Source organism: Enhydra lutris, unplaced genomic scaffold (assembly GCF_002288905.1).
Source record: "Enhydra lutris kenyoni isolate GAN:26980312 unplaced genomic scaffold, ASM228890v2 scaffoldscaffold57, whole genome shotgun sequence".
Classification (NCBI taxonomy): domain Eukaryota; kingdom Metazoa; phylum Chordata; class Mammalia; order Carnivora; family Mustelidae; genus Enhydra; species Enhydra lutris.
The window spans coordinates 11,614,131-11,641,704 of record NW_019154141.1 but is presented as its reverse complement, the minus strand read 5'-3'; the positions used below and the strand labels follow the sequence as shown (position 1 = coordinate 11,641,704).

General features: G+C 55.9%; 1 protein-coding gene across 1 annotated transcript; it reads right to left on the bottom strand.

Annotated features, from left to right (window-relative positions):
- Window positions 1-204: 204 nt before the first annotated feature.
- On the bottom strand, window positions 205-6,550 carry LOC111158185 (complement C1q like 1). Its single transcript, XM_022520094.1, has 2 exons — window positions 5,954-6,550; window positions 205-520 (listed from the first exon to the last, which is right to left on the bottom strand). Exons 1-2 carry the CDS (start codon window positions 6,548-6,550, stop codon window positions 341-343), a joined length of 777 nt encoding a protein of 258 aa, XP_022375802.1. The 3' UTR covers window positions 205-340.
- Between the last annotated feature and the right edge of the window lie 21,024 nt (window positions 6,551-27,574).

The window sequence follows — 27,574 nt, the reverse complement described above, 5'->3', positions numbered from 1 at the left end:
CGAGACCTGTCCCCAGTCTGGGACCGGCAGGCGAGCAGGGTGGGCCATAAACAGTCCTATAGTACAAATGTACAGCGCGAGCCGGGGCGAGGGCTGCAGACACCGCCTCCGGCGGACCGGGACCGGGCGCGCTCTGGACCCGGCTCTGCGGCGAGCGGGCAGGAGAGCCTAGCCTTCGGCCGGGGCGGTGGTGAGGGCGGGCCGGGGGGCGTCATAGCCGGGATGGGCCGCCAGCCGGGGCTGGGCAGAGAGGGGTTGGGTGGTCCTCAGCCAGCCGGGAGGGGAGCCCCGGACAGGGGTGTGGGCGGACGGATACGGGACAGAGAGGGGCGCGGGGAGTTCAGTCGGAGTAGATGATGAAGCCCGAGAATGTGCTGTATTTGTTGCTGTTGCCGCCGTGCGCTTTGCCTCCGTCCAGCTTGATGAAGACCTCGTCGCCCGCGTCCAGGTGCAGGATCACGCTGTTGCTGGCGTAGTCATAGTTCTGGTCTGCGTCCTGGGCTATGGCGCTGGCCCGCACCTGCGGGGGGTGGTTAGGGGTGGTGTGTGTGAGAGGGTAGGGGGAGGAGGGAGAGAAGTAGGGTCGGGGAGGGAGGGGGACTGTCAGAGGTACGGCAGCCATGGGAGGGTGGGGGGCGGCGGATCTTGGAGGCCCTCAAAGCCCCGCCTTCAGCTCTCAGCCGGCTTCTCTCCCATCATCCCCCCCACCCTTTTCCAATGCTAACTGTGTGTTTTGGGACCGGGTTCTAGAGGAGCTCTGGATTTCTAGGGCTGGTGTCATCTGGATCTGAATTAGGAATCGAGGTGGAGTTTGCCTCCTTAATGCTTCTAGGTCTTCCCCTCTGACCTGCTGAGGCCCTCAACAATGCCTCCAGGATGTCCCAGCCTGGACCGCCCTCCTTGCAAAGAGGAATTCTCTGGAATACCAGCTGATGGAGGACCATCTCCTCCTTATCATTCCTTCCTCTCTGCTTTAACTGTAGCAATAATGCTTTACTTTTCAGCCATACCCACCTGTGCTTGCATCAGTGGATGGACACAAGGGTGCTCCTTGGCCCCAAAGGCCAGGTGGCTAGACAAACGCCAGACTGCTACTAAGCAACCACCCTAGCACCAGAACCCAATCTTTCAACTCCTCGTCTGTAGTTCATTCTGGAGTCTTTCACAGTGGAGCAGTGAGAGGGAAGTCCTGGTAATTATTTCCCCTCCCAAGGCTCAGTTTGAGCCTGCAACCTGGTCTCCAAAGAGCTATTGCTACATAGCCCGTGACTATTCCCCCCAGCCCCCTGACAGAGGACTTCTGGCTCCTCTTATCTCTCACCCCAGGGTGGTAGAAAGAAAGTAGGTGGGAAGAAGAGAAATCCAGGTTTTACATCTTTCTGTGACCCTCAGTCTGATCTGATATCCTTGCTGGTCCTTGTTTTGATGGGGAGGGGAGGGACAGGCAGGACGTAGAATAAGAGAGCCCCAGCCTTTAGGTGTGAAGCCTGCTGTCACTCTTGGGGGCTCTGACTATAATCATAAGATATTGAGGGTGGGCGGTGGCGGTGGGCAAATTCCCTCCAGGCATGCCTCTTCCACAACTGAGGCAACCCAAGGTCTGAGCCATAGGATCTGGGGCCTCTCCAGGATAGCCTCGGTGGAGAACGGGAAGAGAGGGGCCATCTCCAAGGTGCAGGCTTGTGTTGGGTGGTTCCCTCAGCCCGCCTCCTCATCAGCCCCTCTCCACCCTGCCCCTTCCGCGAAGGCAGCTTTCCCCCAAGGACTGACAGTCTGGCCTGGCCACAGGCAAATAAGGGGAAGGGCCCCATCTCCTTCCTGGGCGGGAGGCAGAATTGCCAGGTCCGCTGGGCCACAGTTGCTGACTCAGCAATACGTCGCAACAGGAGGACTCAATTCATTTGCATGCGGTCTGCCATTTAAAGTCCAGATCCTTCCAGCCCCTTCCCTCCCCTCAGGGAAGGCACTGTTTGGGGGGCACTTAGCTAGGAAAGCTCGCAATTCAGCAAAAGGGAGAGAAAATCAAACAAGGGGAAGGCGCTGTCTGTCTAGAAGTTCAGTTTTTCTGTTTAGAAAATGGATAAGAAGATCCCGCCTCACCACTGCAACCTTTATAAAAGCCTTTGGTGGTGAAGAAAAAAATTTTAATCTTGATGGGGCTTTTGTGCTACTAGGCAAGAGCTCAAAGCAAGCAGCCAACTTCTGTATTGTTCCCTGGGCCCTAATCCTTGTAGTATTTATTATTACGCATGCATTTCATTATCTTTGCTAATAAATTACTACTAATAACAATTATTTTTATTACCCAGATTAATTTAGCCTTAACTCATTAAAACAATGTGCTTAATAGCCAAATCCATCAGAATAGAGTCATCTGTCATCGGGGTTCTCCTGGTGATGTGACAGGCATCAGAACAGTTACGCTTATGTTTATTATTTATTCATCACCATGATTGTTGCTGTGATTATCCTAATTATCCAAGGAGGCAGGGAGAATTTATGCCCCTCCATCCTTAGACGGTGGGGGATCCAGGAACAGAACCCAGGGATCCTGATTCTCTGCCTGCGACTGGAAACGGTGGAGGCATCCAACTCCTCCTGGGGGCAAAGGGGAAATTTGGGGACTGGAGGTTGCCATGGAAGCAGGAAAGCAAGTCTGGGACTTGTCGCGAGGGGGCGCTGTAGAATCACCTCCGCGAGTGCTGCCGGAAGGGAAACTGAGGCAGTGGTCTGACCAGGGCCCTGGCAGGAGGAGGGGGAGAACCCAGGAAGCATGCCCCTGCCCCCGGGTCATGCTGGGGTGTCAGAGGTGCAGGAAGGGCTCCCACAGGCAGCCCACCGGGCTCGCAGGGGACACGTGCTGTCACGCATTGACAGGGTCCCTACTGTGCTAGGCACAGGGGTCTGCACCGTGAAAGGTATTCAAGCCTAGAAAAGGACAGCAGGAGCCTCTCTCCCACTGTCGGGCGCCAGGCTGGGCTCCAGTGAGGCCTTTCCACGGGAGTCCTCAACTCATACACTACACCCCCCCTCCCCAGGCTCTGCTGTCTGAGCCCTTCCCCTTTTGTAATACACACACCTTCCCAAAGCCCCTGCCCTGGATGGTTTGCACTCTGGCAATGGGTGCAAATGGGCCCTGGCCCATTCCCACACAGTCCACTCTCCCGGCCCAGTTTATTAGTTTCCTATCTTCCCTGACCCATCTGAACTGGGGACCCTTGAGGCAGCTGCAGGGAGCTTACCTCACTCAGGTAACCCCCAATCTAGAGCCCCTTCCTGGGGCTCCTCAAATCCCATGTCCTAATGACCAGGGCTTGGTGCCATCAGGCTGTGCAGTGGTGACTCAGGCTCCCCTTAGGGAGAGGGACTGGTGGCAAGGATGAGGGGGGTGGGGGGCCTTGTACCAGGCAGGAAGGTAGTGTCCCCTCCCCCTGTCTTGCCAGGGAACAATTTCAGCTCAGCTTCCTTGAGGAAATTCTGGAGGCTTTTCTGCAGGCGGGAAGCCAAAAAGGAAAAGCACAGAGCCCAGCATTGCCTCTGGTCTTGAAGTCAATTGAAGCAGAAGCCCCTCTGTTCTGTTCCCGTCCATTGCCCAGGGCCGTCCTTCTTTCTCTGCTCACTTGAATGTCCTCTTCTACCTCTAAGGCAGACTTTTCCCACACTTGATCTTATTTTCTCTCTAGACATGTCTCCTTATCTTGGGGACAGCCCCGGGTTCGACGTCTTTTCCCTTGACCAGGTTGGTCTGAGTTGGGGCAGGGCCCACTGAATCATTCCCTCCAGCTAACACGTTTGGGGACAGGAGTTGCCAGCTGGGCTCCCAGTCCTCCTCTAACACACTAATTGCTGGGGTGTGTTGTTGTGTGGTTGCCACTATCCCCCCTGCACAGACCGTGAGATCCCGGAGGGCAGGTGGAGCTGCCCCCTGCTACCTAGCTCCAAACCTAGCACCCAGTAGGGTTCAAAATGAATATGGGGGATGACTCGTGAGATTGAATGAGTCTCTTGAGCTATCTGGAAAGACAAGTCAGAAAGGATGTAGGGGAAAGGGATGTAGGCCCCCTTTTTTGTGTGTGGAGGGGATGGTTTGAGTAACTGTTAAAATGCTGGGTCTGTGAAACTGTTAGTTAAAACCACCTGCTTTTTTCTACTAGCCTGGGGTCCCATCTCCCGTGAGTACCTCCTTGTGAGGCTCTGTGAATGCCTTGCCCCTGCTGACGGGGAAAGGAGAGCCTTTGAGACAGTTTCACCTCCCAGTGACTAAAGCAAGTGCCCCTGTCCAAGCACACATCACCTGCGGGGCCACCTCTGGCCTCATCTCTAGGGCCCTGTTGCAACCTTCCCAGGTCGTGCAAGGTCTAGGGCCTATTGGGGGTCTGGTGACCAGCTCCCTCTCCGGGCAAAATGGGCCCTCAGCCCCCTGAAACCTCAGCTCGGGGCCAGCCCAAACTTTCTTTGGGAAAGGAAGACATTCCATTGATGAAGGTGACATTGCTGCATCCCTTATAGGTGATTAATAAGAGGAATCATGGGGCTGTCTGCTGAGTGAGCCCTCACTGGACACTTAGGCCTCCCATTGGGTCAGGAACCAAGGACAAAGAGGAGAGATGCAGGAAGCCTGACAGACACAAGTGGGAGAGAGACATTCAAGGAATAAAGAGGGGTGTGAAGCCCAGGGAAAGAGGCCAGAAACCCCAGAGAGGCAGATAGGACTGGTGGACACAGGAGAGAGCCAGGGACAAGAGAGAGTAGGAAAAGAGGCAGGCAGGAGAAAAAGAAGAGGGGGTAGACTTACAGGTGCCTTGTAATCGTTGTGCTGACTCCCATGCCTGTCCTTTCCCCCACCCCCAAGCCAGGCTCTGCCTCAGGGTAATACTGCAGTGGGAAGGGTTCCAACAGGGTCTTGGGTCCCAGGCGTGGGAGATTCCTTCCCAACTCCCACCTCCTAGCTTTACTCCAGACCCTTGCTAGTCTCCTTCCACAGGAATGCTCTGCCTCACCCCCACCCCCACCCCACCCCACCCCCATGAGCGGGGAGTGCCCTAGGCCACCGTGGTTTAGGAGCACTGGAAAGGGAGGGTGTATCAAAAGGGAAGGGAGCTGGACAAAATTGTCACCCTGGGGCAGGGTTAGGTCCCGGTTGGTCCGGGAGGCGGGGGAGGCAGCAGTTTCTGAGAGCGCCATGCACTACCTCCCCAGTTCCCCGATCTGAGTGCAGGCTTGAGTCTCTGAGATGGGGATAGGGGACGAAGAGGATCCCCAGACACTCCAGGAGTCAGGAGCTGCAGCTGCATGATCCAGGGAGGGGGAGTTTCCACCTCTTTGCCCCGCCTCAGGAGGAAAAACTTTTCCCCCCAGGCTGCTTTCTTGTGCCTGCAGCTCTAACGCAGCGGGCAGCCACTGGGATGTCCCCGGTTTTTGCAAGGGTGTCAGATTGGCCCAGGGGTCCTTTCTCAGGGCCAGAGGCTGTACTGCAGCTAAGGCTTTGCGCCCCTGGCTCCCTTTGCCTCTGTGCCCAAAACGTCTTGCTTTCTCGGCTTGCGCGCCTAGCGGTGCGCCTGGACGCCCGCGGGCGCCAGAGGCTGCCTTTCCTCAGAGCCCATCTTTGCCCTCCCCTAATCGCCCGCTGGTATCAACCACAGTCCCAGCTCCCAGATAGCGCATCCCAAGGGCCAAGCCCCCAAGCACCAGTCCGCACCCCTGGGAGCGCTGCGCCCTGATTATTTGGTTTTATCTCCCACATTTCCATGCCGCGCGCGGGTGCCCGGCAGCGTCTGCCTTGCAGCCAGTGCCCAGGAGCCGAGGAGTTAGTGCCAACCGGTCCACCATTCCCGCATATGATGCCTAAGCGGGGCCGCTGTAGGGTCTCCACCTGTGCCCGCTGGTACCCATACGTCCCGGGCTCCCTGGGTGCCCTGCCCCCAGGCCAGCCCCATGCCCCCGCCGGGCCCACCTGGCCGTTCTTGCAGAGGTCCGCCCACATACTGGTGCCGTCGCCGCCGCGCATGAGGACGTGGTAGGTGAAAAAGTAGGTGCCGGGAATGTTGCACGTAAACTTGCCGCTGGTCGCGTCGTAGTTGTTGCCTAGGTTGGTGACCACGTCGTCGAACTTGAGCACCTCGTAACCCTCGTGAGGGTTCTTGAGGCCGGCGTAGAAGGCCACGCGAGGCACCGTGGTGTAGGTGGCCGTGCTGATGGCGCCACTGCCTCCTGCACCCGGCAACCCGGGAGGGCCGGTCTTGCCCGGCTCACCCTTCTCCCCCGGTGGCCCCACAGGACCCGGAGGACCTGGGTCCCCAGGGGGCCCGGGGGGGCCCGGCTTGCCTGTGCGGCCCGGCTTCCCCTGGGGGCCCTGCACCAGCGTGGAAGGCGGGGGCGCGCCACTCTGCTCGCTCAGGGCGTCGCCGCCGTCGGGCCGCACGCCGGCGCCGGGGCCCCGCGCGGGGTAGGGGTCGCATACCATGCGGCAGGTGCCCAGCATCTCATAGTGGCCGTCCGGGCCGCCCGAGCTCACCAGCACGGGGATGAGCACCACCAGCACCAGCAGCATCACCACGCCCGCAGCGGCCGCCAGCAGCGTTTTCCGGCCGGCGCGGAGCCTGGGGAGCGCCGGGCCACCCGGCCGCGCCGTCGGGGCAATGGTGCCGGCGGGCGGGGGGCGCGGGCAGGGCGCCCGCGCTCAAGGGCGGTCCGGCGGGGCTGCGGGCATGGGGCCGGGCCCGGAGCGCCGCGCTGCGCTGGATGCGCCGCCGAGCCCAGCCGCGGGCTCCTGCCTCGCGCCTCCCTCCCGCTGCGCCGCCGGACTGAGAGCCGCGGCGGCAGCGTCCTGCCCGGCTCCTCCCGCCTCCTAGCTCTCGGGCCACCGCCCCCTCCGCCCCGCCCCGCCCCGCCAGCTTCGCGCGGCTTGGCGCCCGCGAGGGGTGGGGCTGTGGGAGGGGCCGGCACCTAATTGGGCCGCTGGTGGTAGGGCTCTGCCCACCGAGGGGGGCGGGGCCGCGGGAAGAAGGCCAGAGCCGGGAGTGGAGCCGGGAGACTCAGGGAGCTAGAGACTGAGATTCGGAAACGGGGAGGATGCTAGAGTCTGAGAAACTGTAGAGTTTCCTACAGGGAAGGGGAGAGTAGGGACCAAAGATCGAATGGAAGAGGGCCACAGGGAGAGCTAGAGAGCGCCGAGGGAGACGGAGAGGGGAGACCTCGAGTGTTGGTTTTAAAGAAAATCAAGAAAATCGAGAGGAAGGCTCTAGGCGCCACCGCACGCAGGGGGTAGAGGCCGGGGTGGACGGTTCCCCAGTCTGCTGGGGACAAAGAGCAATTGAGGGGCGTATAGAGTGGGGAGCAAAAAGGGACAAGGAAGACGCTGAGAGGGAAGAAGTGTAGAAGGCAAAAGGAAGATGGGGAGGGGGCCATTCTGCATTCAGCCCTCCCAGACCGCCCATTCAGGAGATCTGGGGGTCATGTGCCTGTCGGGGTGCCCGGTGAGATCCCAAGTAACTGACAGCAGCTACCCCTTCCCTTTTCTGGATCCTGGCTGTTCCCTGGCCCTGACTTCCTCCAGGAGGGGCGGGATCTTCTAGGCATGCCATCTTGCCTCTGCCCCTTCCTCACGAGCTCCAGGCCAGACAAGGCTGCTTTTTTCGGGGGGGGGGGGGTGTCCTCCATTTTCCTCTGATCAATCCGGTTGTCCCTGCTTTTAGACAAGGGAGAAATGAGGGCCCTAAGAAAGTGGGCATCCATCCCACTTCATTTCTTCATTCTGACCAATACAAGCAGTCCCTGGGTGGTAGCTCCCTTTTCCAGCCTCCAAGAGGGGAGACTGGTTTCACCCAGCCCCTCAGCTCCTCCACCACCCTGGCCTCCTCAGCAGCCCCCTGCCTTTTCTCCCCATCAGGTTGCATGAGGCCACCCTCTTCCTCAAGTGCAGTAAAGTGTTTAGCTTGCATAAACGGAAATGTGTCTGCTTCCATCAAAATATTTGTCACATTATTTGAGGCCCTGCTCATGCTGTCCCACTGTTCTCCTTCACCCTCCTTTACCCAGCCCACCAAGGAGGGCTCTGCCTCCAGAGGCCTCTGGCTGCAGCTAAAGGATGACCCTCCAGCCTCTTCCTTTTCTTCTGAGAGGCCCCCCTCCCACCTCCCACTCTCCCGGTGCTGACTGGTCACAACCGTCCTTATGGTTCTCTGGCTTTCTCTACCCTAAGATGAGACTGCTTACCCCACGCAGCACTGGGAGGAGGAAAAGGACATGAGGATATCAAATGAAGGGCTATGAGAGAGGACTCTGATGGCAGAGCCCAGTTGGAGGGACCCCCGAGCACCAAGGAGGGAGTTAAATCAATTCAATAAATAGCATTTATTCAGGGCTTAATGTGTGCCAGGCTCTGTATTGAATGCTTTACATACATGAACACACTGGAGCTTCACACCAAGCCCTAGAGGTAAAGCCCATCGTTTTTCTCATTTTACAGATGGAAAGCCGAGGCTCTGGCAAGTGAAGAGATTTTTCCCAAAGTCACACAACTAATAAGTGGTAGAGTCGGGATTCAAACCGGCAGCCCGACTCCCTTCCAACCCGAGCGCGACTGGGTCTCCAGGTACGTTCAATGCCCAAAGGGAGGAAAGTGTTAAGTCCGGGAGGAGGGGGGCGCTAGGCTGTCTGAGGAGCTAGACCTCCCAGACTCGAAAGAGTCGTCTTCAGCTGTCAGCCGGTCTCCTGTCCCCCACCTTGGTTTCCCCCAATATGTCTCTTCGTAAAGTGACAAGGCTGGTGACCCGAGGGACAATTGCGTGGCCTTTAGCGTGTGATTTGCACAGTCCCCCTCCCCCCAGGTTCTCACGTACATGGGTCTCTCCGCTGCTGTGCAGCTGGGACTCGGCTGTCACCCAAAACCCTCCCAGGACCCGCCGGGAAAGTGCTGCGGACGCCCCAGGCGGAGGACCAAGAGGGAGCGCCCGCAACCCTCCCAACCCGGGCTCTCGCCGAGTCCGTGGGGCGAGCTCCGCGCGGCGAGGCGGCCTGCCCCCCGCCCCCCGAAAGAGCGCCCGCTCCCTGGCGCGGTGTGGCGTCTCTGTCAGCCCAGCCGGATTCTCCCCGCTTCGCTGGAGTGGAAAATAACGGCTTCAAACTTTGCAGAGAGGAGCTTGTGCCAGCACTTTAATTAACAGCCATCTTGGCCTGTGAGCCTGGGCCACCGGCTCCCGTCTCCCCCCACACCCCGCCCCACCTCGGCCCCGCCCAGGCCGGCCCCCCCCCCGACCCCGGGGGGAGACGAACCCCCACCGCTGTGTAGGGTGCCCCTTTTCCTTGGGGGAAGTGAGGACCTGGCAGATTGGGGGACCAGCGATGCCTTGGGGGATGTCCCCCTGTCCCCCCCCACCGTTTACTGACTGAGGACCCTCCCAGTCCTCCCACTTCACCCACCCCAAATTCGCTAGAGCTTGGTAGTTGAGGATTCTGGAATTAGATATCTGCGTGCCAGTCCCCGCTGGTGAGTTTAGGATAGTCTAACCTGCAGCCCCTCAAGTGTCCTCCTCCGGAAAAAGGGTTGTGAGAATTCAACGGAGTATCATGTATTGGAAACCCTGGGTTCAGTGTCTGACCCTGGTTAGGCCAGTAAATGGTGGCTAATATAATTATTTCACCCCCAGGCTAAGAAGTCCCTTCCACCACCCTAGGCCTTGGGTCTCCTTCTCCTGACTTCTTCCTAAGGAAGAACTTCTTCCTTAGGTTGCTGTGCTTGGCACTAGGATAGGAGGACAATGGCCTATGCTTCCAGATTCAGAGACAAGACTAGATGAGTGAAGAAGATCCCAGGTGTTCTGGCTTTCTGGCCTTTTCCTCAACCACCTGCCAAGGCCAAGGACCCGGTTTACAGAGGGGGGAAGAGATGAGCCCTGATGGAAGGGATGGAGAACAGCATTATCCCTGGCTGCGATGTTGCTGTGCTGGGGGCTGAAGACCCAGCTTTGCTTTCCCTCCCGTGAGGGGAGCCCCCTCGCTCCTACAGCCCCTGTTGTTTTTGGGGAGGGTGCTGGGCATGGCCGTGGTGTGTGGAGGGTGCGGTAAATTGAGTAAGATTCTTCATTTCCACATGGCTGACTTTAGGAAACCAGGTGGCTGCTCTGTGGTATTTTGGGGTTCTTTGAATGAATGTGAGTGGGTGTGAATGTGTAAGAGACGGTTTGTGTTAGCGTGTGTCTGAGTTTGTGAGTGATGACGGGGGTGCTGTGCCCTGAATCATCAGGCTGGGAAATTTGCATTCATTTGTCCCCTCCTTGAGAGGGAATGTGGTGTGGTTGGGCTGGTGTGCCCCCCAATGAGGAAGACCTAAACCATACCCCTGAGGAGCTCGCTCTTTAACAAGTGACTTAGGCAGCAAGCAATGGTAAATGTTATGATAGTTATTAACGTTCTCCCAGCACTTATTAAGGGCAAGATCTTGTTCTAAGCGCTTTAAGTGGATTATCTTATTCAAATTTAACAACCTATTATCCTGGACTTAAAACTATTACATGGCTTATATCATTTAATATCAGTAACCCCATGAGGTAGGCAGTGTTATTTTCCCCTTTTTATAGCTGAGAAAAAAATAAGGCTTGAGAGGAGGTTTGCACTAGGCTTTATGAAGCACAGATGAAAAACTCCATGCCCAGAGGACTCCAGGAAGACTTCACAGGGGAGGTGTCACTTTTTTCCGTCTGTCTATGTACCCAGGCATCCAACTTCCATTCATCCTATAAGCTCATATTAACTGACTGTCCACCACATCTCTTGTTATCACAGGACAAAGTGATGAGCATGCAAAGGCTTCTGACCCTTTGTAGTTTACACTGTATGACAGGAACCTGGACAAGCAACTGCTTGTGTAGCTTGACAAGCTGCCTGGGAACATGTGGGGTGCTATAGGAGCATGCAGCAAGGTCAGCTAAATTCAGCTGGAGGGAGGCAATCACGGGAAGCTTCCTGGAGGAGGTGACATCAAGTTAAGCCCTGATGAAAGATCGGCAAGTTGAAGAGGGAGGCCACCTGAGGTGGAGTTAAGAGGGAGGGCACGAAGATTATTCCAGGCCTAGGGAACAGCTTGCAGGACATTGTGGGCTGTGACAAGGAGTGTATCATCCATCCTAAGGGCCATTAGAAACTACTGAACGGTGTTGAGTGAGTGATATAATCAGATTTTTCAGACTAGAAGGATCACTCTGGTTGCTGTGAGGTGGAGGGGTTAAAACTGAGTAAGTATCATGGACAGATGAGGTAGGAGGAAGTTGCAGTGATCTAGGTGACCGCTGATTGTGGCCTGATCTTGATGGGATAGGGGTGGGGTGGGAGCAGGAATTTCCAGGTTTCTAGAAGGATCTTGAAATTTTATGAAATGAGTGAAGATGGACGAATGTTTTTGCCATCACCTGGGAACAGATGTACATACTGTATTTCGTTTACTCCTCCCTGGAAGGCTAGGGAATAAACACCATCATCTTCGCCTTGGACATGATGATGTGGCGGCTCAGAGAAGTAACTTGCTTGGGATCACACAACTGGTGAGAGAGAGAGGATTAGAATTCAAGTCTGTTTGACCCCAGGTAGGGGCTCTTTACCACCAGCCCAACAGGCACATACCTGGTAGGAAAATCAAGCAAAGGCACTTGAGTGAGAAAGAACGGCTTGGATCAAGGTCCAGTTGTATAAAAGGCATGTTTTTGGTTTTGGGTCGAAGTCACTGGCCTCAGGTCCTGGCTTGGGCAGGATGGAGAGCTAGGAGCAGGAGACAGGCTGGCTCTCTAGGCTGGTAGGCGGTGAACTTGCCGCATGTGTTTAGGGAAGTCTCATCACATTTTTAGGGCTTTCATGTCTTTCTCTGCACTGGAGAACTGTCCAGGGCAGCCCCGAGAGGCTGCGATTCTCCTATTAAAGAAAAACTCTCCATTGACATCCATTAAAATATTTAAAATCCCCTTATTACCTTTTAACTCAGACACTTTTCCAGATCCTCCACGGGAAAAGCCTCCATAATTTCAGCCCCCTTTGGAGAGGGAACGTTTGGTCAGAAAGTACGGCAGAATTCAAGTTGTGTTGTGATTTGGGGTGAAGGACCAGGACACACCTCAGTGGGCTGAACCAGCCTGGGATTAGGATTCCTTGCTCTGGCTGGGTCTCAGAGGCTGGTGAGGAACCCTCTTTAGGAGCCCCTCCCCCAGCCCCATATCTGGAGGAGAAGTGAATGGGGTTAAGGGGGACAGAGCACCCAAGCACCCAAGTCACAGTCAGGTTTTCACATATTCCTTCTCCAGAAAAGTCTGGGCTTTGTGCCTGGGGGCTCCAGAGACCTGCTCAGCCCTGGACCTCCTTCTCTCCCCACTTCAGGCCAGCAGCTGCCGGCTGCCCGTCCCAACCCAACACTGCGGAGGCAGCTCCGAAAAGCCCCGGCTGTGGGACAGGAGACCTAGTAGGAGGTTCATCTCCCCTCAGCGCAGCCTGCATCTCCCGGCTTCATGTATAAGTAATGAGGTTCTGTAGCCCCAACAGGAACCAATATAATGGCGGGTGCGCAGGGTCAGCCTGAGAGACAGATAGCAGGACTCGGGAGTGACAGGCAGTGCAATTATGCCGAGCCTCTTGCAAAGGCAGCAGGGAGAAGGCCCCTGCCTGGCCAGCAGGGTCTGCTTGCTTCTCCCCTCCTCCCACAGGCATTGACTATTCCAGAACCCCCGGCTCCCAGGCCAGGCGGTGGAAGGCAAGGAAGAAGGGAAGGACTGGGGAGAGGACAGGGGAGCAGGAACTGGGAGTTGGGGAGCAGCTGGTTTTCCTGGGTTCTGGGGAGAAAGTTTCCTCCTCCCCAGACTGACTGGGGAAGGTCTTTTCTTTGGAAGCCCTGTCTCTTCTAGGAAAAAGCTTTCCCATATTCTTACCCCAGGAGACTTAGAACTTAAGGTCTGGAAAGGTCTTAGAGACCTCTCCTTTGACACACGGGGAAACTGAGGCCCAGAGAGGAGAATTGGCTTGCCCCAGGTCATACCTATCCAAGGTAGAGCCAGATGGGAGCCCCTTGAGCTCTTTTCGGGGCCCCATCAGTGGGGGTCGGGAGGCAAGGGGAGGAGGGGCTGATTGCTCACCCCTGTACTAGGTGGTCCCCACAGACCCTTTGGGGGCATCACAGAGGTTGCAGCTCAGAGAGGTCTGAAGGCTGGGTGTGTGGGTTGGGACTGTTTGCAGCACTATCCTTGGAGGGCCCAAATCAACCAGGGGGAGGGGTGGTCCAGTCCCTTGTCCGTATTAGGGTGCTCACATTGGAGTGCCTCAGCTCCGTATCTTCAGTGACTGAGACAGGCTCTCTGAGGTGGCAGAGCCCCGAGAGCCACAGAGCAGGGCGGCAGGGGCTTAGTAAATGTTCATTAAACCAAACCCCCGAACAGGGCCAGCTCCAAGACATGCGATCTCACTGTCTCGAAGTTCTTCACAATTTTTGAATGGAGCTCCACATTTTCCTCTCGAGCCTGGGTCCTGTAAAGTACATCGCTAGTCCCACCCCGAAAAAGAGATGTGGTTTATTCTCGGAGGGGCTCCCCTGGCTTTTCCCTGCCTCAGCCTCAGCCCAGGGTGTCCCAAGCAAATGGGAGCACAGAGTTAGGAGAAGTGGGCATGTGAGGGCATCTGAGGGTCTCTAGCCTATAACTGCTGACTGTGCATGGCAGGGCCGGGGCGGGTTGGGAGAACCTGGCTGCTCTGACCTGTCAGTGTCCCTCTCGTCCATAGGCCTGCACTTTGCTTGTCTGTCTATCTGTATGTCCATCCCGGACCCAGGTGGGGGGCGGGGGGTGCAGGGTGTGTGGAGGTGGGTTCCAGGACACAACTGCTGGTCCCAGCTGGAGTTCCCTGTCCCTGGGGGAGACATGGGCCCCTCTGCTGGTGTGCACCCATCCCCTGCTAGGGCAGAAGGGGCTGGCGAGGGGTGGGGTGGGATGGGAGACTTAATTAGCAGCTTGAGCCAGGCAGCAGGCGGTGGGCGCAGAGCAGGCTGACTTTTCCCGCTATAGATCTGCTCTCCAGGAGAGGCACTAGCTGGCTGGTTTAGGCTCTGGCTGGGCTATTTTAGGAATATTCTTAACTCTTCCCCTGCCGCTGCCATCACCGGACCTCTCTGCCAGCTCCAGACTGTCCTCTTCCTGATCCCTCCTCCCCTGTCCCTGCTTTTCCTCTCTGCAGCTGAGAAGGTCACAGTTTTCTCTGAGATGAGGCCAGATGTTTTTTTGCCAAAGAAAGCTCCCATTTCTGGCCGCCTGAGCTTCCCTTTTTGCCCTGACCTGTGTCTTCTCCCTCTTGCCTTCATTGTGGCTCTAGCCTAAGGAGACTGGCAGATTTTAGCATTTCCCTAGCTCCTTCTCACCCTGTGAAATTGCGCTGGTTCAGTTCCCTGGCCACAGGGAACAGCTGGCCTGGGCCCCTGGGAGAAGTTGGGAAACCACAGTCGTGGCCTCTACCCCCTGAGAGGCTCCTTCCTGCTTGACTTTAATGTCCCATTAGGGCCAAATTTCCAGTTGGGTGTCCCACACAAGCAGCCAGGACCCCACAATGTCATGGGATACCCGCTTCCTACTTTTTTCTCCCACTCCAATGCCTGCCTTCTTAGACAAATCTAGGCCAGGACACAGGCGTTACCGGGGCAAGGCCAAGGGAAGTCCACTGGGGCCCAGGAGAGTCTACCATTAATAAATCTGAAATTCTAAAATAAACAAATAAATAAATAAATCTGAAATTCTAGTTAAGATAGAGGAAGAGATCTCAGCTTACTTGGCGCTGGGAATTCCTGTGTCTGTGCTGGGCCTGTCTGAGCTAGGAGACCCTGGTCACCTTGGACTTTGGTACCATCCCCTGGGCACAATGCCTTCTGGGTCTAGGCATTGGAAGTCACTGCCAAGTGCCATTGGGAAAACTCAATTTGCGGATCCTGGAATATGACTGATGATTCCGCAGAAGTGCCCAAGGGCCTATGTTATGCCTGATATTGCATAGGACACCGGGAATAGATCGATAATTGATAAGGAATCTTTGCCCGAGAAGGGATACTCTCTTGGGCTGGTTCCTCAGGGTGTCTGACCATCAGCCTGGGCCACGGTGTTGACAAACTGGGACAAGTGAGCCTTCCCCAGGGCTGTCACCTAACATAACCTCCTCCAGGTCCCTCAAGCAGCCCAGCTCCTGAAACCACAGGGCTGACTGGGATAGAGCATGAGGTCAGATGGAAATGCTTTACTCTTGAGGGAGGCTACAGAAGGGACTCTTGTGATTGGAATCGCCCGAGCTGCAGGTCCTCAGCCTCCAGTGTAGAAAGATCCAGATAGATTTATCAAGGCGTCCTGGGGAAGATTTTGAGTTCAGAGAGACTACACACTCTAGGGGCTCAGGGAGAATTCTGTATCTTTTAAAAAATAAGATCCCCTCCCTTTACTCCTAATCGAGAAACATTAATAAGAGGCAGAAGGCTTGGTCATAAAGGAGGCCCCCTCCCCCAACCCAACATCCCCGCCCCCCTCCCCCGCCCAGGTAGGCACTGCGCAGGCGTCCTGAAGCAGAGGCTGCTGAGGAGATTTCTGGCTCCACCATTCCTGAAGAGGACACACTGGGCACACAGGCTCCCCTTTGGCAAAATGAGGAGCTGAATCCAGGGGTCCTGGTCGCCGGCCCCTCCAGTGCAGCCCTGCCTTTCTGTCTCCCACGTTCCCTCCCTTTCAGCTTCCAGGCTGGGAGACCCAGCTGGTGGAGGATATCTTGCTCCTCAGCAGCTGGGATTTGTAAATATTTATAGGAACAGGGAGCAGATCAGTGGCTGACAGGCCCAAGGAGCGGGCAGGGGCCCTGCCTGGAGCTCAGAAGCTCCATTCCCCCTTCCCCACACCCTGACCTGATTTGAGGGAGCCCAGGATGACAGAGATGCGGGTGATCAAGCTGGGGATGGGGCCGGTGGCCTCCACATTTGGAAACAGAATCTCAAAGGATGCATTTGTCTCTCCACCACTGGGCTCTGCTTGCATACTGAGAGTTGCCCTCCTCCTTCCAGCCCCAGCCCAGCTCCCGCCCGCTCATGCACCCATTGTCACACTGACTCACCCTCGCACACATCCTTTCAACACTCATGTACATTCATGGTCTCATGGACTCATGTATATACACGCTCACACGTGTACACACACACTTTCTAACATCCACACTGATCTCACTCTCACACACACATGCTCACACCTTTACACACACACACCAACTCACACTCACGATCCCCTGGGATTCCCAGGTCCCAGCCACTCCCCACAGGTCTTAATCACAGGTCCTGGGAGGGAACCTCTTGCTTCCTGTGTGAGGTGGGCTGTGTGTGTGTGTGTGTGTGTGTGTGTGTGTGTGTGTGTGTGCATTGGCCCTGAGGTCAGGGGGTGAGGAAGAGGGAGGAGGAGTGGATAGAGGTGTGGCCCAAGAGCCATTCAGAGCTGATACCAGCTTGGAACAGAAGCAAGACAGAGACAAAGGCAAGACACGGAAATGGAGACTGAGCAGGGTCAGGACAGATGGGGCAGGAACTGGAGACAGAGGGCCCCCCTGGATGAGAAGCTGTCACATTCTTGCTCCACTGGCCTGTGAGACCAGGCCCACCCCCCAGCTGGAGCCTCTCCCCTCTGGACCTTGTCACTGTGACTTTGCTTTGCTGCTTGGGCAGCCGGGAGTGGTGACAAGCGGAGAAGACAGTGCCCAGGGCGGCTGGCTGTGCCACTCTGGCCGGCTTGCCAACTCACCCATCAGCACCCATCTCATCACCCACAGGGGCCCAGATAAGACCAGTGACCTGCCCAGCTGCCCTTACCTCACAGGACCACGCCAGAGGAGGGAGGCAACTGGACCCTGGTCTCCGAAAGACCTTGCCCAGGCCCCTGTCCACTGAATCTGAGCTTGGGAACCATGGGATCTCTCAGCTCCGGGGCACCCAGGACCCACCAGACATGGACAGGACCCTGTGTGTTAGGCAGGGGCTTGCGGAAGGGCTTGGGAAAGAAAGCCACTATGAGGAACCAAACATGTTTTTGGCATAAGCTTTTTAATTCACCTGCTTTTCCATGCACAAGAAGGATGTCCTCATGCCCTGGGCCCCTGGGAGCTGTGTTAAATAATCATCGCTCTCGCCTAGGGTCTGTCTCAGGGTGTTCGTTCTGGGGCATCAATCAGTCAGTGTGTGCTCTGAAGTCTGGGAATGACCATTTCTATAAAATCAGAAAGGCAAACAAATAATAATAATAATAATAAAAAGCAGGGGAAATTGCGTTGGCTGCTGTTTTCCTGTTTTTCAATTGTCGGTGCAGCCTTCCACCCAGTTTTTGATGTTCTGATTGATTCATGCTTTCACGGGTTCATTCATGTATTTGCTCAACAACCATGATTCATCCAGGTGCCAGGCTCTGTGCTGCATCCCGGGAGCCAGTGTGAAAGCCAGACAGGGCTCTTGCCTGCGCGGTATTTAGAGCTGATCGAAGAAGACAACTAATGCACAACGCATCATGCCCCCAGGAGGCCAGGGAGCAGTGTCCAGGCGCCCTGCCTGGGGACCCAGATGTCCTGCTCTTCCAGCTGAATGCTTGAAAGTGACGCAGAATCCTTCTCTCGTGCCAGGGTCCACATCCCTTCCCCCCACGTCTGCAGGTCTTGCCTCCTGGGTAGACTGACCATCAGAGGATGTTGGACAGAGTGTGAAGGTGAGAACGACTCTCAGCTTGGACACTCACTGGCCAGGTGACCTCAGGCAAATCATTCTTCTCTCCCAGTCGCAGTGTCCTTCTATGTTAAAAGACAGTAACTAGTACCCGTCACAGTGGTGCCATCAGCATCAAATAAGATTTAAGTATATAAAACACCAAAGATGGTGCCTGGCACACAGTAGGTCCTCAGCTTATGCTAGCCTCCCCCCCCCGCCCCTTTTCCAGTGTTATACACCACATCTCTCTTCACTGGCAGGAGGGGAAGAAGCTCGGGCGGAGGGTGCAGGAGAACTTGGGGGTCCAGGCACTACGAATCTGTGCTTCATGCTGTCCTCCTAGGACATCCAGTTCTGCTCTGAAGGGAGCCTCCTCTTTGAGGAGAAGAGAGTGGAGAAGCCTGGCTTTGCCCCCTGGACTATCTGAACATTCCAGAGGAACAGCCCTTTTCTTCATCCTGTTTCACCTCTCTCTGGCTCTCAAGTTTATAATTTTTTTTTTAGATTTTATTTATTTATTTGACACAGAGAGAGATCCCAAGCAGGCAGAGAGGCAGGCAAAGAGAGAGGGGGAAGCAGGCCCCCTGCTGAGCAGAGAGCCTGTTGCGGGGCTCGATCCCAGGACCCTGAGATCATGATCTGAGCCGAAGGCAGAGGCTCAACCCGCTTAGCCACCCAGGTGCCCCTCTGGCTCTCAATAAAAAAGCATCATTGTGGGTATATGGTGGTGAGAAGGTGGTGGTGAAGGTGGTGAAGGTGGTGATGGTGGAGGTGATGTGGAGATGTTGGTGGTATTGGTAGCAGTGGAGGTGGTGATCGTGAAGGTGGTGTTGATGGTGATGGAGATAGCAATGAGGACAGTGAAGGTGGTGGTAGATGGTGGTAGATGGTGGTAGACAGTGACGATGGTTGGTACTGCTGGTGGTAGATGATGGTGGTGTAGGAGGTCGGTTCAGAATCCTATGCTCAGATTTTGAGAGCTAAGAGAGAGCTCAGTTCTAGCTAATCCACTGAGGGCCTACCATGCGCCAGCCGGGTCCCATGGTACTTGCATCGTTTCCACAGCAATGCAGAGAGATCACAATCTCTTTTTGCAGATAAGAACACCTCGACCCACCAGGGGTTAGTGAAAAAAGGAAAAAGAGCAGAAAAATTGCGCCTCAGTTGCACATTGTTCACAAACTTCCTCTTCCAGGAAGCCTTCTGGGATTCATCCCACACAGTTTCACTCCCTCTGACTCCTCTGACCATTCCTTCCATCTCAAAACTATCTCTCTGACTCTAATCTTGAGTCATGGTGATGATGATGGTAGTGGTGGTGGAGATGGCAGTGGTGATGGTGGTGCTGTAGGGCCTGTGATAGTAGCTCTTGGATGGTAAGAATAAGGTAAGGCCTCCTGGAGGGAGCAGGGAGCTTGGCTGATCACTACCTTCCTCTACCTCTTTTCCTACCTCTTTAATAACAGCTACTATTTACTGCATGTCACCCATAAGACAAGTGTATGCTCAGTACTTTATGTGTAATCATTCATTTAATCTTCCCAATAGCCCAGGCACTAATATTTTAGAGATAAGAGAGCTGAGGCACAGAGTGGTTAAGTAACTTGCCCAAGGTCATGCAGCTAGAAAGTAGCAGAACCAAGACTCAGACTCAGCCACAGTCCCACACCAGCGTCTCCTACATACAAGAGAGCTGGTGGGTAGAGGGTGTGTGTGTATGTGTGTGTGTGTGTGTGTGTCTGTTGTGTGTATATGGGACTTTAAGACTCTACCTTCTTGAGGTTTCTATGGCCAAGCAGTGCCATCTGACTATCTTCTGGCCTGCATCTCTCTTGGGAACTCTGGCAAGGGAGGTGGGGATCTTGCATCTGTGGAAGGAGTCTAGGTCCCACCAGTTGGTGGTCACAGAATGGGAGAGCAGAGGACACTCTGCCTGGCCTGCTGCTGGCAGCTCACCCCAGTTTCTGCCTAGGGCTCCCGCCCTCGGGAGCTCCATCCGGCTGGCCTCCCTCCCTCCCAGGATCTCATTATATCCCTAAGAGAAACTGACAGCCTCAATATCTTACTTTGCAAATATAGTTTTATTCCTTCAATAAAGCCGCCTGCGCAGGGGAATGTTTAAGCCCCGCTCTCCCCCGAGAGCCTCATTTGAATTTCTAAAGTCTTTAGTCCTCCAATGGGGCAGCCGGGTAATGAAAACGCAGTCGCTTACAGGGGATTCATTTCCTGTCCGGTCGGATCGCGGCAGCCACCGCTGCCGCCATGGAGGAACTGGACTGACCCATGGAAAAGAGAACCGCTGGCTAGCTGGATGCTGGGGGGCAGGGGGCAGAGAGGGCTTGGCAGGGACCCCTCCCCAGGATCTCTAGGCCCAGAGTCCCCTACACAGCATCTCTTAGACCAAAGTGCTCCCTCAGGGACCCCATCCACCAGCCCCTGGGGGTGAGGTCTGCTCCCGGGGCTGGACCCCCTCACTCCAGGACAGCACCTACCCCAGGCCCCCATGGGAGTCTCTAATTAAAGGACCAGCACGCCCCTCAGGGACTCATTAGGCCCGCTGTACAGAGAACATTTAATCATTGCTCAGAGCATCGATTGGAAAATCAATTTCTTTGTCTCTCCGCACGCGGCGCTGGAGAAGTGGGGGGAGTGCTGACCTCCTTCTGCTGCCATGTAAAGTGCCGCACATTTAATCAGGGAACAGAAATCAATTAGCCACTTACGAGGTTGGCTTTAGTTACCGAGTCGGCAGGCCCGCGCCACGGCTCAGCCGCTGACAGCGGCGGATCTCTATACCCCACCAGGCTGGCTGCTCTGGGCATCCAGAGCTCTGGCTGCTCTCTGGGACCCCTCCCCTTGCTGGACAACTGTCATCCATATAGACCCCCCCGAGAACCCAGAAGCAGCCCTGCAAGCCTTTCTAAACTCCCAGTTCATGGCCACAGCCTCCCGGGCTGATCCCTTCCCACTGCCCCAGATCTCAGGCTCCGCTCTGCAAACCCTGAAGGCCACAGGCACATGGAGACTCAGCAGACGCCGGTTCAAATCCCAGCTCAGCTCCCTGCTGGCTTCTGGGAGGTTGGGGTTGCTTTTGAACCCCTCTGAGCCTCAGCTTCCTCATGAGCACTTTACTCATGAAACAGAAAGGATGATAGTCCCTGCCTCAGCAGAGGGCAGTGGAAAGCCAAGGAGACCTCCCGTGGTGCCCACCACCCATTCTTCCTTCCTCTCTGTGCGTCCCCGCTGCCCCCTCACCTGGGACGCTGTCCCCTCCCTCACCCCCATGCCCTCCCCACACCTCTCCGGGGAGGGGGATGGGACATACAGGCTTCACGGCACTGTCTCGAACACCCAGTTAGACACACCCAATTACACAGTGTTGTACACAGTCTGCATGCCCCATTACACACAGTTCCGCAGAGTCTCCCCCACAGTGACAGTCACTGGGCTCCCGTCCCCTCATCCAGGGCACACATCGCCTTCACACATGCACAGCCGTCCCGCTGCTGCTCACACACACGAGCACGCCAGCCTGGTGTCACCCACGTGGGCCCGCCAGTTTCACCTGAGGACCCCCCATCCCACAGGGTGGCACACCAGTGGCACACCCGCTCACGTGCGCACACGCACGCACATGCACACCCATCCCGTAATAATATTAGACATGCCATTTCTTTTGCATGACAGTTCCAGTGGAGATGCTCAGAGCTGTCACTTGGATGAAAAATAATGCATAATCCTCGTCTTCCTTCCTTCCCTTCCCTTTCTTTCTTCCCTGTTTAATGAGCTCCTAAAAATATTCCTTGCTGTCTCGCCGAGGCTGTGGGCTAAGTGTGAGTCAAGCCTCCCACCCCCTCCCCTGCCCCTCCCGCGGCCCCCTGAGTGGGCTGCAGGATGAAGGGGTCGAAGTCAGTCTCCGTGCTTGACCAAGCCCAGGTCAGGCGGAAGGAAGGCTCTTGCCCAGGTTCTATAGGTCTCTGACTCACCAACCCCCTTCAGCTAGCCCACCTGAGCTGGGACTGAGACCCGGGTGGGAACAGGAAGAAAGGCAGAAGTCCCCTTCTGCTACCTGATCACCTTCAGCAATGCCCCCCACCCCGCAACTCCTGACCCATTGCCCACGGATGGCCCCGTCCACCACCCTGCCCACCTGGAACGAGAGGCCAACATGGAACCAAGGTCCGAGCTCCTTGAACACCTGCTTCATTGTCCTCCCAGAACTCAGAGGAGAAAGGAGGAAAGGCCTCCCCGAAACCCCAGCTTCTAGCAGCACGTGAGCCTGGCTCTGCTGGGGAAGTTGCAATTCACACAGCTTCTTCCGGTTCATCCTTCAGGCCTCCCAGCAAAGTCACCTCCTCCCAAAAGCCTCCCTGATTCACCCAGCAGAAGATATTTATTCACAGTACAAACTGACACACTTTCATAATATTAAATTTACAGAGGAGCAGCAGTCATGCCTTGTGGGAACTTTGTCTCTCATGGGACTCTCTCCATCCTGTGTTTTGTTTCCTTGTGGTGTCACCCCCACCATATCCTAATGCCTTCAGACTGGGAACCCAGCTGGTCTGCTTAGAGAGATGGATGGATGGATGGATGGATGGATGGATGGATGGATGCAGAGATAGAAGGATGGATGGGAAGTGATAGAGAGGAAAGAGTTCAGCATCATGAGGTTAGGAACCTAAATGTTCACCTGGCTACTCTGAGCATTTCTGTGACTTTGGGAGAGTCAAAAGCCCTCTCTGGGTCTCCGTTTCCCTATCTGGAAAGTGGGAGAGCTGGGCCATGCAATGTCCAAGGCCTCTTTTAGCTCCGGCAATCCTCATTCTACAACTCTCCATAGCAACAGATGGAGAAAAGCTGTCTGTGGCCTCGGATGTCCCATCCCACTGTGCGAAGGGGCAGTGCGCTCTGACCCCCGTGGCGGGAGCTCGCAGCACAGCTCTGGGCTCTATTTCCCCAGGCTCTGTCTGCCTCCCCCTCTCCCATACCAGTCTCCTCACTCCAGTCTCCTTCATTCCATTTCCATGTCTTCTTTACGTTCTCTGTCCCTTCTTTTGCTTTTTCTGAGCCTGCGTCCTACCCATTAGTAGCTCAGAGCAAGTGTGCCCGCCCCCCTCCCCTGCCTCCCTTTCTCTGCCTTCCCTCTCCCAGCCCCACCTGCATGAGGAGCCCCCTCCCCACTGGCCTCCCCACATTGTCCCAGCAGCTCCAGTCCCCCGAAAGGTTAAGCTAATAGCAGCTCCTTTCCCATCAGCTGCTTTTGTTTGCTCTACATAATTGCAGGAGAGGGGGGCCTGGAGGCGGCTCTCCCCATGGTAGGGGAGGTAGCGGGTGCACAGGGAGGGGGCTGCGCAGCCTTGTCCCTGGGAAGGGGAGCCCGGTGAAGGTGGCACTTACGGAAATCAGACGGTAGGCTGTGCAGGTGCTGATCACGTGGGACAATAATTGGGCAGAAGTCCCAGCCGTGGCCGAGCTGCCTGGAGAAGAGGAATGGGGTCCACAGAAAAGCCGCCAGAGACAGTTACTACCCCTGGCAGGAGAATCGCAACAACATAAGTAACGTTTACCAGGCAGGTAGCCACGTGGCAGGCCCTGTACTGAACACTTCCTGCCTTTATCACGTTGTTCTTCCCAATGATTCCGAGAGGCAACTGCTACACTTGGGCCCATTTCCCCCTGCCTTGTGCCCATTTTACAGGAAACTGAGGCTCCAGGAGGTTGAGTCACTGCCTGAGGTCACAAGTCACGGTCTCAAGCAGAGACTGCTCCTAATCACTCCTGCTCAGAGAGGGTCAGCGCTCACAGGGACCTGGCAGGCCAACCCACTCATGGTCCAGAGGGACACAGGGTAAGTGACTTGTCCAAAGTCCCAAAGCAAGTTGCCAGAATTCGCCTGCGGATTCAGGTGTAAGGCAGAAGGGGTTGCTGCACCTTCTGAGCCGAAATCCCCTTGGGAGACGTCCTGTGGGCGGGGTGGGTGAGGGGCAAAGAGGTGGACAGGCGGGCCTCCTGAGAGGTGTCATGTGCGCATGTACGGAGGGCGGCCCACGCAGATAATGTCCCCTCTCTGCCAGGAGGGGGCAGACCCGGCCTCCTGCTGGTTTGAGTATATTCAATAATTCATCAGGGACAGAGAGGAGCCTCGAACAGCAAGCAGAAGATGGGGTGGAGAGTGTCACAGCAAGTGGTGGTGAATTGAGGCCGGCCCCAGGGAAGTTGGAGACTTGGAGACGGGAAGTCCTCGGGCTTGGTCCTTGGGCTTGGGTCCTCAGCCTGTACCTCTCCCTGCAGACTTGGCACCCCCCTGGCCTCCATGTCCCTACCTCCAATCCCAGGTCTGGGGCACTGCCTTCTCCTTTAATCAGGACAACCTGCCTTTCTCTCTCTCTCTCTCTTTTTTTTTCCCCTCAAAGATTTTATTATTTTTTTTCCTCTTTCTTTTTTTTTTTTTTTTTAAGATTTTATGTATTTATTTGACAGACAGAGATCGCTAGTAGGCAGAGAGGCAGACAGAGAGAGAGAGGAGGAAGCAGGCTCCCTGCTGAGCAGAGAGCCTGATGCGGGGCTCAATCCTAGGACCCTGGGATCATGACCGGAGCTGAAGGCAGAGGCTTTAACCCACTGAGCCACCCAGGCGCCCCTAAAGATTTTATTTTTATGTAATCTCTATGCACCCAACGTGGGGCTTAAACTGACAACCTTGAGATCAAGTGTCGCCCACTCCACCGACTGAGCCAGCCAGGTGCCCCGGCACAACCTGCCGCTTGTTTTCCTCTCAAGGGATGAATGCACTCGGAGCAGGCACGGTCTTTTTTACCCTTTGGACTTGGGGGTTTTTGAGTGGGGTCTTCCAAACTCTGCTGGACACTTTCAGTCCAGGGCACTCCGTGCATCTGGAAGTCGGGGAGCTTTCTCTTACAGAGAATGACCTGCTTTTTGGAAAAACTTCTGACAGGTGGTCAAACTCCATCTCTCGTGACTGCCACATGCAAACCTGGTGCTCCCTGCACATGTGCCCACAAGCCTGCAGCTTGCCCAGAGCTGGAGTGCTGCCCAAGAGCTGTAGCCCACCGCCCACCGCCCACCGCCCACCATGGATCCCACTGCACCCCCATCCGCAGCTCAGGGCACGCCCCCACCTCTCATCAGCACTGCTGGCGGTGATGGGTGGGGGGCAGCCGTGAAGGGCCAGGTGAGTAGATGGCCTTATTTGTATTCTGGGCGGCCAGGAGGTGCTGTGGTTTTCTCCGGGAGAACTCCATCCTCTCCCACAGCTCCATCTTCCGAAACTTCTCCAAGCAGCATCAATAATGGGAATCGATTCATCAATGAGCATCCTGGCCTTGAGGCCCACAGCCCTTGTGGAGTTTTGCTGCATCTCTAAGCACTTCAGCTCCCTGCCCTCCCCTTACCTGCCCCCCATCACTTCTAGAGACCTTGACCTGCCTTCAGGTCTGCCATAATCCCAGTCTGCCATAATCCCAGACACTAACCCCCCACCTCAGGCCCAGGATAGCTTTGCTTTGACAAAGGCAGGAATGTAGCCTGGGACTAGAGGAAGCCCTAGGGTAGGGAACCAGGGGCTGAACTCGGTATTGCTTTATCATGCAACATGCAGAGCGGGAAAGTGGGTGACATGCCACAGCCTCCAAGCACTGGCCATTCAACGTCTACCTCTTAATGCTGACTAGCCAAGTGACCATCTCCAACAGTCCTGACCACCTTTTGACCCAGCCCCAACCTCCCAACACTGGTGGCCCCGCCCAACTAGCTCTTCAATGTCAACCATCCATCACTGACCAGCCACAATGACCATCACTGACTAGCCATACCTAATGGCCCAACATCAGCATGTTAATACATCCTTTCAACACTGGCCACCCATACCAACATCTTTACCTCAACATCCAGTAGCGACCTCAATACGGAGCTCCCCAAATTGAATATCCCAAACTAACCACTCCAATCCAATCTCCACTGGCCATCTGACACTGTATCCAACAAGGACCCTCCCCCTACCACTGACTGTCATCTGTTGCTTTCTGCCGGATCCCACGCTTTACCTACCACTCTTCAGACATCTGCTGGTCACAGCTGGACTGCCCTAACCCTAACTGGGCACATAACCCAAACTTCCTCTGGCTCCTGGGACCTGTCCTATCAGCCAGTGGTGGACTGTTGGGTCTCCAGTCTTGCCCCTTTTCAGCTGACCAGGCCCTGAGGACTCTTCCCAGCTGGCACTGACCAGCAGCAGAATTTGGTTGGGAGGGTTTTCCTCACTGTCTCGGGGCTGTCCCCAGAAAAGTCTGGCTGCTGCTTACTGGGTGCCTCCATGACCCCACCCCGTGCACCCCCCAAGCCAGGGTGTTCGTTACTAGGAGTGACGGTCTGTGGAGGGTCATGGTTCTGACCTGGGCTGATCTCACAGGGAAAGCTCCTAGACTGCTCCCCTCCATGCGAGCTCTAGGGGGAAGGTGGCACCGCTCCCTGCCCGCTCCCTTCCTGAAGCCCGGGAAGGGGTGGATGGTGGGGGCTCAGGGTGAAGGAGTTAGGGGCAGGCTCTGAGGAGGGGCGGGGTTAAGGTGAACTGGAAGGTGAGGGGTCTGTAAGGGCAGCGGACGGATGGCAGCATGGCCAAGGGGAGGGAGTGAAGAGCTGAGGAATGGCGGGCAGAGAAGAGGATGAGAGGTGGGAAGGGGTTGCAGTCTTCAGCATGGCGGGACTGTGCACTGCCTCGGCTGCTCCTGGTCCCTCCTGGTTCCCTGCTTAATGGAAAGCTCCGTGGAGCCTCATACAGAGTGATTGCTTATGATCCCCCTTCACCAAGGACTTGGAACCAGGGCCATTAATTAGACGAGGGAGCAGCTGCTCTGGGCTTAGGGGCCAAGTGACAGGAAATCATTCTGTCCCTGGAAGCTCTGGCCCAGCCCCAGCCTCAGGGTTGGGAGGCTCTCTGTCCATTCTCATCCTCTGTGGGGCTCGTCCAGGGACCTGGGTATGCCATCTGTGGTACCCTGACTGCCGCTGACCTTGGAACCAGAGCGGAGCAGACCCCACACCCCAGGTGAGAAACTGGCTCCTGGATTGGACTCAGAAATGGGCATCCGTGGTCAAATCATGTCCCTTCCCCGGGCCTCAGTTTCCCCATTATTCCAAGGAGGACGGCTGCTGCTCCCACTGCCCTGAGGGGTGATATCTGGGCTCCTCACCTCCTCTCCTGGGGCCTGGCCAGAGACCCCCGTAACTTGTCCTGAGCCGAAAACGAGGCTGAGTGTGATGCCTTCTCTTGGCTTCTCCTCCCCTTTCCTGCTTTCTAGCCTCATCTCAGGGATCCAAGGAGAGTCACCATCGTCCCCTGGCACAAAAGCAGGGTGGGCTTGGGGCCCACTGGGTCACAACAGAGGACGGGTCGGGTGAATCACAGGGGGCCTTGGGAGCTGAAGGAGTTGGAGACAGAGATGAAAGGCAGACCGAGGTCAAGATACCTGCCCGTTCCAGATGACGGGGCAGAAATTCCTGGAGTGAGGCAAGGACAGCCGTCTACTATTAGAACATGTTGAGCAGGGGGAAGGGGACAAGATGCCGCCATGATTCTTTCCAGCTGCAGGGGTTTCTGAGGCCATGAATCTATGGCTGACCAGGCAGTATCTGTGTGCTGTGCTGTCTGCTGTGGGAGGGGGCATGATGGTCATGGTTAAGGTGTGGCTCCTGGCACTCAGACCCCTACTGACCTGTGGAAGAAATGGGACTCCTGCCCAAGAAATCCCAGGACTGCAGCATTCACTGAGCCTCCCCATGCACACGCGCATACACACACACACTCAAGGAGACGCCAGGTGTGAGTTT

Excerpts from the sequence above, each read along its gene's own strand:
- LOC111158185 (XM_022520094.1), bottom strand. The coding sequence starts at position 6,550 with ATGCTGCTGGTGCTGGTGGTGCTCATCCCCGTGCTGGTGAGCTCGGGC. Across the intron at positions 521-5,953 it reads ACCTCTGCAAGAACGGCCAG|GTGCGGGCCAGCGCCATAGC; the intron begins GTGGGCCCGGCG and ends CACCCCCCGCAG.